The sequence below is a fragment of the Thermobia domestica genome, chromosome 6 (genome assembly GCF_964235325.1).
Source record: "Thermobia domestica chromosome 6, izTheDome1.hap1.1, whole genome shotgun sequence".
Classification (NCBI taxonomy): Eukaryota; Metazoa; Arthropoda; class Insecta; order Zygentoma; family Lepismatidae; genus Thermobia; species Thermobia domestica.
In genome coordinates this window covers 4,692,793-4,706,208 of record NC_137459.1, presented here as the reverse complement: position 1 = coordinate 4,706,208, position 13,416 = coordinate 4,692,793, and the positions used below count along the sequence as shown (strand labels likewise).

The 13,416-nt window shown below is 36.2% G+C and overlaps 1 protein-coding gene across 1 annotated transcript in view; it reads right to left on the bottom strand.

The window, feature by feature from the left end:
* Positions 1-5,024: 5,024 nt before the first annotated feature.
* The window catches only part of LOC145687626 (uncharacterized), a 53,409-nt gene continuing 45,017 nt past the window's right edge, over positions 5,025-13,416 (bottom strand). Inside the window, exon 2 of the mRNA XM_081761092.1 lies at positions 5,025-5,786. Within this exon, the coding sequence (XP_081617218.1) occupies positions 5,556-5,786 (231 nt within the window). The 3' untranslated portion in view covers positions 5,025-5,555. The remainder of the gene's footprint in view (positions 5,787-13,416) is intronic.

Genomic DNA, 13,416 nt, shown 5'->3' with positions numbered 1-13,416 from the left:
AGTACCCTGATGCTCAACTAATTTTCGGGTTAAATCTAATATTTTTAAAATTTAATAGGTTAGCAATGGAGTACAAATTGTCAGCCGAATAACGATGATTTTTCTTTCTTTTCTGTTCTGCTATTATATTGATGGTTGTTTTGGTCTTCAGCGTCTCTTTTCAGCACAGAGGCTATATAATACGTGACCTCGACCTAAAGTATAATGCTGTGTTACAAATGGTCCATCCACTCCGGAGTGAGTGATATAAGAAATCTCATCAAGGAACTGCATTAACAATAGAAGCTCGTTCTCCAACACTATTTGTTGTCTATTGTTAATATCACAATAAAATGTTCATAACCTCGCTGCTGAAAAGGGATGCTAAACGATAATCAAATGTAAATACTACATGAAATTTTTATTATTATTATTATTATTATTATTATTATTATTATTATTATTAATAATAATAATAATAATAATAATAATAATAATAATAATAATAATAATAATAATAATAATAATAATAATACATTCGCTCAGCCTCATAACTGTCAGCCGGTGCCTTGAGCATTCAAAACCGGCGAGGTATCATCATTGGAAATTTTTATTTTTTTATTTTCGTTATCCTTTATTTCATAAGTAAAGGAAAAAGAGAGAAAAAGATGGGAAAGGAAGGTCAGGGACAACCACAGACAAGGTATTGATAAACAAAAACAAAACAAAGCAAAAAGAAAACCAAACAAAGGAAAAACAAAACAATCATGACTTAACGATATCTTGACTCTAGTTTTAAGGTGCTACTATGACACTAGCAACAACATGAATATTAGATTCTCACATTAAAAAGTGATAATAATACATATCAATACTGTTTTTTCTTCTTTGTTCTTTCATTAAATTTTTTCACATAGGCCTACGGTCTCACACATCTTGTTCCACGCCTCTCGTTTTCTATTTCTGTCTCGATATTTTTCACACTTTAAATACCATATCTCGGAATATTTTTGTATTTCTTTAATGAATAATTCTACGTCCAGTTTTTCGATTTCCATTTCTGCGGGCGCGGGAAAGTCTGCTCGTGTGGCTTGACTCATAGCTAGCAATGTTTTGCCGACACGCTACCCCTGCACGGACTCGCTGAGAGCCAGTAGTCCCCGCAACTCAATTTTTGCCCGCTGCGGGTCCGCAGCAGAGTCGCGTGGAAGAATCTGTTCGTGTGGCATGAATGATAAGAACCAATGTATTTCCGGCTCGAGCGGGTCCGCAGCAGATTTTTCTCCTCGTCTGAACCGAGACTACATGTTGGTTCTCAGTCTTCATACATACATCTTTAGAGAAAGAAAGAATCCGAAATTGAAGAAACAAAAACTACATGACAAGGTGTAATATAGAGTTTTATATGATTGCCGCTAGAGAGGGGCGTCCGTTTAGAGGTCATCCGCCCCCTAGCCTCAATTTCAGATGTTGGGAGCAATAATGCAGATTTAGAAACCCGTTGCTGAGCAAAATACACAGAAAAAATTTGAATTCCTTATATCGAATAAATACGGATTTTGATCATCATTTCTATTGACCGCATGGAACTATAGGCCTAAATTGCTCTCTTGTTTATTTTTTGGCCTAGGATTTCAAAGGCAGATCTACTTTCGAGTTTCGGGCCTGCTTAAAATTCTGGAAATTGGGCCTAAGCAACGTTCCAGTTTTGATCATCTATATTTTCTCCGTATTTATTCGGTGCAAGGACCTCAAACATGTTCTGTTGGACATTGCTTATCAAAAGGTTTCTAAAACTGCCTTTCTGTCCCCAAAATCTGAGATCCAGGGCGTGGTTGAGGGCGGGTGCCCTCCTACCTCACTGATGTCTCTGTCTAGTGGCTGTCATATGAAACTATCCTACGCCATTTTACGTGGTTTAAGTTACATTTATTTCGGACTCTTGACCGAAGATATTACGTTTTGAAATAGAATTCATTTCCTGAGTAAAACTGAGCCTTATCGAAAATGGACTTGGATCCAGTGTGCTCTGAACGCCCCAATCATTACTTTTCTTCAATAAATTATCGACTTGAAAAAAGGAACCAATTACATAGGTTTGCAGAAAATATTATAAAGTTAACGCAAATTGAGCTCCAAATATTACTTTTCGAAAATGTATTGTTTTAAAATAATTTTATTAGCATCAGTGTTCTGAAATAGTAATCAAATTTTGCAACTAAAATCTCACCCGCCTCACAAAACGTGAGTTTAGCCCCTAAGGACATAACTAGGAAACTTTCAGAAACAGTAACTTTGAAATAACTTATCTTAGGGCTAAAATAACCGCATAAGCGTATTTCTGGAAAAATTCTAAACTTAAAACATGAAAAATGACTCTCTTTGCATTTGAGATTTCGAATTGCAATCAAAGATGGCCGCCATGATGCTTGGTAGCACCATATGATGTGTCAGACCACTTTGAAGTTTCATCATTCTCCCTCAACCCGTTCTCAACACACAAGGGTGGTGAGGACTTTAATTTCACCATGTACATTGATAGATTGTGTGAAATCTCCATAGTAGGTAGATTTTGAAATCTATCTAAAAAGCTTATTACAACCAAGAAAGTACTTATGAGAGTTACTGGGAAGAGGGTGTAATAAAATGGGGTCGTGATATGAAAAAAACTGAGAATTGCTAATCTATACTGAAATATTCTCTACCCAAAACATTGTAGTCTTAACAAGGACAAAATAAATGAAAAAGTCGGTTACCAGCAGTGGCGCTATTCAGCCGGTTCCAACCGGTTTGCTAGAACCGGTTGTTAAATATCCCAAGTTCGCACAATCCTTTGTTATAACCAGACATGACAGTAAATTTTACCCAGTTATACTCAGGAACAGTAAATTTTAGTTTAACTATTTTTATTTTAGAAATTCTCACAGCTAAAAGGTTAAACATATGATTCCGAGAAACAAAGTATAAGCGATTTATTTCTTAATCTCAAATGCCCAGATATCAAGAATGAAAACTGGGATCACATGAGTTTAGTGATGAGGGTTATTTAGGTCTACGTATATTTGAAACGCATACATATTATCAACACTTGCCGATCCATTGCTGGATTAAGGTCTTTCCAGTACTTTTTGACAACCATCTATGTTGGGTAATTTGTTTCCTAGATATTTGCAGTAGTATCTAATTTCGTCACACCACCTTGTATTAGAATGCTGTGTAGGTCACTTCTTGTCACTTGTGGTATCCAGTAAAAAATTGCTTTTGTGTACCTTGTACGGTTTGTTTCCTAAGAGAGTTATATTTATTTATCTACCTATCCATCTACTCTCTCTCTCTCTCTCTCTCTACACACACACATTATATATATATATATATATATATTTATATATATATATATTTATATATATATATATTTATATATATATATATATACAGAACCGGTTGTTAAACAATTAGAATAACATCACTGATTGCTAGTAAAGAGCAAGAAATCTTACGAAATAAGTTATTACTCGATTTTGAAATATATGTTTAAAGTCATGTTTTAAACTGTTCAAAATGTTCAAAACATGTTTTTCCGTGTTTGTTTTAAAACATTTTAAACATCTTTTACATGTTGTAAACACGTTTTGTTCTTTTTTCCAAACCAAGTGAACTTTGTGGTGGACAAACACCGTGTGCGTGGGTTTTCTCGGGGTTCTCCCGTTTCCTCCCACTTTCTTCATTCCACCATTTCATTCATTTCTCATAATCACCGTCTCCTTTAGCCTAACCGGCATAACCGTGGGACGTAAAACTCACAGATTTCATTTCATTTCATTTCTTTTTTCCAAAAAAAAAAAACTGTATTTTTGTCAACCCTGCATAACATTAGCCTCGATGCTCAAGCAGGAAGTTAAACCTCCTCATATCTAAATGCTCCAACAACATCCATTATTATTACTTCTATCACTCATATCCAATTTACTTTGACAATTTAGATTTGAATTCTCTTGACTATTGTTTCTACATAACACTCTCTATTTTATTATGACCGAAACAAGAGTTTTACAACATTGAAATGGTAAAAGTGTGCAATTTGCTTAAGACACTTCACACCTAGTTCCCCCCACACCTAATTGCCAGTTATGTCTTAGTGTAGTTGGCTAAGCGCCTGAGTCCTGGTTCGATTCCCGGTGGGAAAGCTTTTGGAATTTTAACTGCTCTCGATGTATGTGTGCTAGCACCAAGTGAACTTTGTAGTGAACGAACACCGTGTGCGTGGGTTTCCTCGGGGTTCTCGAATTCCCTTCCACTTTATTTATTCCACAAGTTTATTCATTTTTTTCAAAATCGTCTCCTTTAGCCTTCGCGGCATAAGCGTGGGACGTAAAACTGAAACATTTCATTTAATTTTCGATGTTTGTGTGTTCGTATTCCTATCGTTATTGGTTATTGGAAACACGTAAAAACTGAAATTAAAACTTTAAAGTTCTACTTTCCACGGTTATACCGGCTAGGCTAAAGGAGAAAACGAAAATGATAAATGAAGGAAGTGGTATAATGAAGAAAGCGGGAGGAAACGGGAGAACCCACGCACATGGTGTTTGACCACCACAAAGTTTATTCGGCGCAAGCTGGGAGTAGAACGAGTAAAATGTAGTAAAGACATAGAGATAACTAGGTACATAAGTTACCGACGAACTTTCGGTAAATCAGTTAACTTTTAAAAAAGTGGTCTAGGTATTACCTCTGGTGCGTCGGGTCCCTGGTTCGATTCCCGGGGAGGCAAGTTTGTGGTGAACAACATCGTGTCCGTTGGTTTTATCGGAGTAGTCCCGTTTCTCCCTCATTCTCTTTCCACCAATATTTTTACCACCATACATTTGCCTTAATAATCGTCCCCCTTAGCCTAAAGGGTATAATCGTGAGACGTTAAACTAAAATATTCCATTTCAATTCATTTTCAGTCATTTATCTTACTCAATATTATGATTAAAACTACAATGAATACTTAATTAGTCTGAAACTACACACAACTTTATTCGAATATGATATTTTTGTAATACATTTTTGACAAATACCTAAACAAACTAGAGTCACTCAATACCAACATGTCGGAATCAAATCACAACTCTAAAAAATAAGGTAAATCAATAGGAACTAAATATTTTCTTTCCTTCTTTTTTTGTTCTAATTTGTGAGTTTCAATGTATGAAGTGTTTTCTTCTTTTTTTCTCGAAAATGTTGTTCTCTCTTTCTTTCAACAGGTTATACATTCCCTTAATCAGTCTTTTATCTAAATAAAAAAAATTAAAAAAAAAGATTCCGAAATATTTACTATCCTGACTGAGCTATCGAAATCAGGAAGGTTAGAATCTTTGCAGTTCTATGGAAGCACATGCAGAGATAACTTCAAATACAGTTATAAACAATACTTTGTGTCAATTACTATCACAGCCATTTCTTCGATTAGAAGTACACTTTTTTTTAATATTACAAAATAAAGAAACTTCTAGAGTAGTATCACAGATATTTTCCTAACAACATCTTTTTATTTGTACTTCTCCTTTAATCAAACCTTTGATGCAGCTTCCCTAGGGTTCCATGGAAGCGTATACTACAGCCCAAAAAATAAGAAAAGCAATGACGCTGTAAAAGGGAATGCCACTTTCTTTGTCCCATAGTAGCCATTTCCATTGGAATCCTCGACGACCAGCAGAAACGAGTTCTTGAGGATTAGAGATGGTGGGGTCCTGGGCCTTCGAAGTGGATTTCTCAGGGTCCGGAGTTTCAAGATTCTCCATTTCAATCGCCTCCTCATTCACCTATTGGAGAAAAAAATACATATTTAGATTCAAACTAACCTTTGGTTAGCTGCGGGCTCTGCCCCCACAACCTCACGTTTGCTCGGCCTGCGGCCTCGCACCTATTATAATACAATTGTACGGAATTTCAAATTTCTTTTCCTATTTCAACTATCGAAAACATAAGATTTTGTTTCCCCCAAGAAAACGCCAATTTAAATAATGTGGCAATTTCTGCACCCCCTTTAGACCCCTTAAAAATTAAAAATATTCACTTTTGGCAAATTACTTGGAGGTTAGTTCCAAAAAGCTACAATCACGCAAATTTCAACTTTCTACGTCAACTGGAAGTACCCATTTATTTTACATCAGTACAAGTAGTTTTATATATAGTTAGAATAGAATATTACATGTACAAAATGTTAATAAAATACTAGAATCATAAGTTCGTGATTTCTTTTAAGTAACGTACTACATATTGAAGTGTACTAATGAACTTTGTATGTACACGAGCAAAAGAGCATTCACATTTCCAATTTTCATATCCTGCAATGTTAGACAACCATCAATATTGTTAAGGTTGTTTGTTTGAGAACTATACAAGGCGTTCTACAAGTGATCTAGTTTGTTTGAAATATGTCAGTGGAGCAAACAGCAAAAAATTAAAAAATATCCATGTCTCTGCAACGAATAAAAAAATAGCTTGAAGACGTCGCTTAGTATCTACAGAGCGATTGATATCATGAGAAAATTACAAAGAAATCTTATCTAACCTTAGACATACCAAGGAAAAATCAATGTTGGTGGAACATTCATTTTATTTTACATGTTACACTATATTGTAAAATCTCTGAATGTTTTACATTATTCGTTTCAAAGTCACCTTCACTTTTGTTAGTTATCAGTTTTAATATCTCTATTAAAACTTTATGAAAAATAAATGAGGTCGGGGTGTTCAGACTTCCACCTTTCTGTGAGAGAATGTTTTTATTAGCAAAACCATCCTAGTTTTTATTTTTAAAAAATGTATTATTATTATTAATTTTCATTTGCACATTAAAGCTAACGAGAATATTATCTGAAGTCATATCACAGGTTTCCAGTGTGTACGGAAAATGAAACAAAAAAGAAAAAAACGAAAAATAAAAATAAAAAAGAAAGACAATTTAAGAAAGTAAAAACAAAATATGTGTAAGTTAATCCCCAATGGATAATACAAGCATATTTTTATCTGAATCATTTACGATATCAAAAGAATACACCGTAATATGTCATTCACTATCCCTTTGTACTCTAGAACTGTAATTTCGTTAAGAACAATAAAAAAATGAAATAATATATAAAGATATATGAATATCAATCAATGTTTCAGATAATATTTCAATTGGAGATATCTCCACTCTCTTTTTCTCTCGGCTAACACGTGCATGATTCTTGCATCTCATCTCTAGATGGAGAACTTTGAGTAAAGAGAAGTCATCATACACCTTGCAAGAACAAATTAAATTTAAAAGTGTTAAGTTGACTTGAACCCATGACCCTACGATGTCTAACCTGCTGCCTATAACACCTCGACTATTCTTTCACTACTGCCGATATCTCCTACCTTGAGAGTTGTATCATGAAATTATGGGCGGAGGGAGATATTTCATTTGACACACAGAAACCTTATGTTTGCCGAATGAAGGATTAAGTAGCCAAGTCTCGGTTAGGGCAATCCTTTTAAAGAAATCTTAAGTGTGACCCAATATTTCTTTTTTACCATAGAAACCAGCGTATCTTGGCAGGTATTCAATTAATTACGCTGAAATCTAAAAGAAATGTCTTGTGTGCTGAAATAATACATTACTATCTGTCAAAAAGCTTTTTGTTCCGGGTCTACATTGTTTAACCCTTCTTGAAATCGATGTTATAAAATCTGGCGGACATAAATCCTTGAGCAAGTAATGGCGATTGCTTTGGAACCAAATGCGAGTATTAGAATCAAATATGTCATATCTGTAGTTTGGTGGGGAGAATAAACTAAATTGTGAACCAAAGCTTTAAATTTTGAACTAAAGTTATTAATATAAAGCATGTCAAAGATTATTGACTTATGTCATAATAAAAGAAATATGAAAGACGTTTTGAAACGAAGAAAAGTAACGTTGAACTGTAACTGGAGGCAAAGAAACGTAACGTAAACACGCTAAAGATGAACCTGTCACCGCGTAGTGATCATGGTTCAATGGTCAAGGTGCTCGGTCAATAATCTGAAGGTACTCGGGTTGGATCCCCAGCTGGTAATTTTTTCTTAATTTAGAATTTTTCCTCGCAATTGCTCGGCGATGACTCACGTTTTATTATCTTCAGATATTTGAATACTTGGATGTTTTAATGCTTAAACTATCAAATCTTCAGGAATAATAATAATTATATCGTATAAGATTACATGCTAGTAGCTGATTATCGCTCAGGTCATACCATTAAAAGCAGAAACGGAATACTTGGCAATCATATTGCGGTTTTGTTTAGTGTTGACCACGAGATGAATTTCTTATCTCGTTACTAAAACAAAAAAAAATCGAGACGAGAATTAACATTTTTTTACATTCAAGACCGGACAAGGCTAACTTAAATTATGAGATTCGAGATGAGAGTCAGGACGAGACGAAAAGTATCATAAACATTTCTCGTATTATCTCGATTCTCGGAATAATGTATATCCATTCATTAAGTAACAATTGCTTTGTAGACTGAATCTTTTATGGGATTTTGTTACTTTGTATTTCTGAGATCATCGGACTATGATCTTTGTAGGATTTTTATAAAGCTTTTATAATGACTCATAATGCATATCCCAAAAGTTTGTTTATTATATACCTTACTGTTAAATGATAATCACAATAAATTCTTTGCTCTTCATATCCCACGATTATGCCTTCAGGTTAAGCGAGACCATGATTAAACCAAGTGAATTATGAAGGACGAATTGGTGGAATGAAAAAGTGGGAGGAAACGGATGTGTCCCGAGAAAACCCACGTGCACGATGATGTCCATTTCAAACTTTCTTGCTTTAGGAATGATCCAGGTATCCAACCCTTCAGGTATTTCTGTAGTAGGGGTCCCGAGTTGGATTCCCGGTGGAAGAGCCTTTGAAATTTTAAATGTTCTCGATGTCTGTGTTCGTGTCCCTGTCGTTCAAGGTTAATGGAAGTGTAAAACGAGTCTAACCTAGTAGAAAATAGAGACAAGTTACGGAGAAATTTTCGGTGAAGTGGTCTGAAGCACCAGTTTCCAGTTAAGGATTGAAATTACTCTCAAGACCAGTTTCTCCTTCATGTCCTTGCTTGTTTGTGTCTTCTTTTGTTTTCTAATTTAAAGTTGAATTCTCTGCACTATAGGATTTTATCATGACGAAAATCAGGTAGGATCATGGGTTTATTCTACACGGCAAAGGAAGCCGACATAACGGTAAATTGCGTAATTGGAATAGCTTTTCAGCTGTTTACAAGGTAGAGAAAGTGATGTCGTGTTAATTGCTACATGGGTAAAAGTAGGTGAGGATTCTCCTGTAAGGTGAATGACCTGTATCACATGATTTTTATTCTCTCGTAATAATTCTTAACGGATCGTATGCATAGCATACACGTTGTTAAATTTGTTTGTGATGTAATTCAATCTTATATATAAAAGAGAACGTACAAATCCTTTGTTCCCTCATCACGCTAATACGGCTGAACCAATTTCTTTCATTTTTGGGGGGTTATTAGGATTTGGACCCTAGATGGTTTTTATCATATCACTTTAATTTTTAATTACCAGTGTCTTGAGATAATTGACCATTCAAGTGTCCATAACGTACAAATCCTTTGTTAGTTCATCATAGGTAAAAATAAACGTATTTATATGCAACCCGCATGACCGTGTCACTCGGCGGGTTAACATAAATGACAGGCGATATAATGTTAACATTAGTGCAATCTACTATGGTTTTTATCATATCACTTGAAAGCGAAAAAGTAAAAATTATCTAAGTAACAACGTTTATTGCGTTCCGGGGTGACCGCAGCGAAGCGGGGCGGGTTAACATAAATGACAGGCGATATAATGTTAACATTTACTGCAATCTTCTATGGTTTTTATCATATCACTTGAAAGCGAAAAAGTAAAAATTATTTAAGTAACAAAGTTTATTGCGTTCCGGGGTGACCGCAGCGAAGCGGGGTGAACGCTGCTAGTTTCGTAATAATTTTTAATGGATCGTATGCATAGCATACACGTTGTTTAATTTGATTGCTATCATATTAAAAAATAAAATTAATCTTGAACTCAGCTTATTTTTTCATTTTCATTAAAAATTAGTTGTTAAAACTTGATCCCTATGGTCTCTGTAGCCCCTCTAAAGAATGGTTCTCCAGGCCTTAAAAAGAAGAGAATGACCCCTGTAGAAGGTTGTCTATGGGTCCCAATAAACAATTGATAACTATAAACTTTTGATTCCTACGTTCCCTGCATCTCCCTGTAGGTGAAGAGGAAGAGAATGGTCCTCAGCTCGTGTCAGAAATGGATTGTTAATATTATTTCGGGACCCTTTCAGGGAAGGAAGGAAGGAATATTTATTTTATTTATTTATTTATTTATTTATTTATTTATTTATCGCTTTGATACGAAGCTTATTTACGTAATGTGGAACAATCTTTGATTGTAATCGAATATTGTTTGTTCTTTCGTATTATTTATAATAATACAAGTTATTTAAAAACGGGAGGGAATAAATTTTATTCATGTGGGACTTATTGTAGAAGCTCATATTTGTTGTGGATCCGGAAGAGTTTTTAGATAGGTCCTTCTTGGCTGAAGACAGGATATTAATTGAGGTTTTCGCAGGCTTTTGGAACCCGGATGGATGGGCGGAAGTGAAAGTTGATGGTGTAGGGTAATGACCTTACTGGTACGTGAGGATACCAATAGATCAAAAGAAAAGAAGTTTGATATCACAGAATAGCGACAACGCAATAGAAAAGAAGTTTAGCGCCGCGGTGGGTAGATATCAGAGAATACCGGCGAGGAATAAAAAAGTTTGACATCACAGAATGCCGAGAATGCAGTAGCAAAGAAGATTGGCGCCGCGGTGAGTAGACAGAGAATACCGACATTTAATAGAAAAGAAGCTTAACGGCACAGAATACCAACGGAGAATAGAAAAGAAATTTGCCATTGCGAAGGGTAGGCCTCAGAAAATACTGACCTGGAATAGAAAATGAGATTTATATTTTAAAAGAATTTGTTAATAAAAGATTATTTGTAAATAACATATTTGTAACAATAACATTAATAGTGAAATAAAATAACATAGATTTTCTTTTGAAAATATGTAAACTATTTATTTGCAAATGGGTGACATTTGAGTGATCACGTGAATAATAATATTAATGAAATGTTTTGTAACAGATGTGCATGAACGGTATATGATATGAATACCTGAATTACATTAATGAAGCTATGTTCTTTAATAGAGTAACATAGAAAGACAAGAACATGAGAAGATGTGAAAGATAAGAACATGATGTATATAATATTATTGATGGTATGTTGCTGTTTTAAGAGAATAAGTGAATGCCCTTGATCACGTTGTGGTGGGCCGGCGGTATGCGTTTGCGTAGACCGGCACCCTTACAAGAGAGTTTTGTAATTTACCAAAATACTTCTAATTAGTCAACCAAAGTTTCTGCAAAACACCACTATAACTCGAGCGGCAAAGTTATACTGGAAACAGGAACTCAGCTAACAAAACAGTCTAAAGAATCTTAGTATTACACGGTAGCGTTGGCCTGGGCCAAGACTTAACTTCTAGTGGAAACAATGGAATCGTTATCTTGATTAAGGTTTGATAACCAAACAATCCTTTGGGATATCTCTTGAAACAAAACTCGACAAATATGTTCCTTGCAGTAAGCCTGCAGTAAACCAGAGCCTGTAGTAAACCAGGGGCGATAGTGTAAGTACTGTGTCTATATATAAAAGAGTTTAACTTACGTGGCTGTGTTTCAAAGATAGTTCTCACTAAAAAAATAAACTCACTAAATAACTTCACTGTTTTAAAAAGAAGTTAACTGTTACACTGTTCACAAATAAAACAAAGCTGCACTAGACTGGGAGGGCACGAATCAGTCCTAGTGGGTAGGTAGGTAAGGGGTATACTATTTGATCTACCGGTCTACAGAACAGACATCAAATAGGGTAGGCTACCAGAGGTTAGGAACAGGTTACCGTTTGATCTACCGGTCTGCGAACAGACATCAAACAGGGTAGGTGTAAAGGTTACCGTTTGATCTACCGGTCTGCTAAGCAGACATCAAACAAAGTTGGTTACCAGAAGGAATTAAGGTTACCGTTTGATCTACCGGTCTGCGAACAGACATCAAACAAGGAAGGTATAAGGGTTTACCGTTTGATCTACCGGTCTGCGAACAGACATCAAACAGGGTGTAACTATTTGATTACCCGTGTGTTTAGGCCAGCTAAGCAATAAACTTAGAGTCTGTCAAAACACACATCAAATAGGGGTGCGACAGAACTTTAGCCGTCAACTTCCTAAGCTTGCCAGCAGTTTCTGGAGCGAGTCCGGGCTGAAGCGAAACTTGCGGAAGTAGATTGCCAAGTTCGGAAGGAGGTAACTTTAGCCGTCAGTTTCCTAAGCAGACCAGCAATTATGGGAGAACCCTGGCTGAACCGTCTTGCTTTCAGAAACAGATTGCCAAGTTACCGTGAGGATTAGGTAAGGTAGTACTTTGACCGTCAGTTTCCTAAGCCGACCAGCAATTATGGGAGAACCCTGGCTGAGCCATCGAGCTTTCAGAAACAGATTGCCAAGTACTGGGTAAACCAAGAGAGTGAGGTAGGTAACCAAGAGAGTGAGTAGGCAGGCCTCCGTGGAGGCAGAGAGGTTGGAAGGCAGATGGTTGGACAACTAGAGACTTCTTCGTGATAAGTTCCTGAACTGAGACGTACCTAACGAATTGCGTACTCCTCGTAGGCCGCACGTCTCTGAGGGGTTCAGGAGAGGGACGTTGTCCGATGCGAGAGCCCAAAACATGCGTTTTTAAGGGCCTCGATCGGGGGTGAAACCGGCACCAATTTACGGTCTGTGTGCAAAATAGTAACGTGAGCAAACGTTGCACCAAGACCGTAAGGTCAGAGGTTGAGCATGCGTGGAGATCTAAAAAGTACCTAGGGCGGAGCCCGAGGGGGACCAGTATCCTGAAAAGGAAGATTATTGATTTTGCACACGGTTTCGGGTGCATAAGAGCTCGGAAGCGTTCCACTCTGAGGGGTGGAGATACTAGCTATTGGAACAAGCCATGCCATTAACATCTAGATTGGCTAGAACAAGGTGCCTTGGGCGGAGCCAGGCAAAAGATAAGATTTTGTGTGTGCGCATGCGTGTGCGTGTGATGTGTAGTCCTTGAGTTTAGGTGCGTGAGCCCCTTTCTCTGGAAGAATGATGTTACATCTAGATTTTACAGAGAATTATACAAACAGTATCTTAAACTATAAAACATATACTAAACGTAAAAGATTTCAAGTAATAAACTTGAAAGGTTTTATACATAATGAACTCAAGACCCTTCGACAGTTTATGTTACTTGTTTTAGACCAAAGACTTAC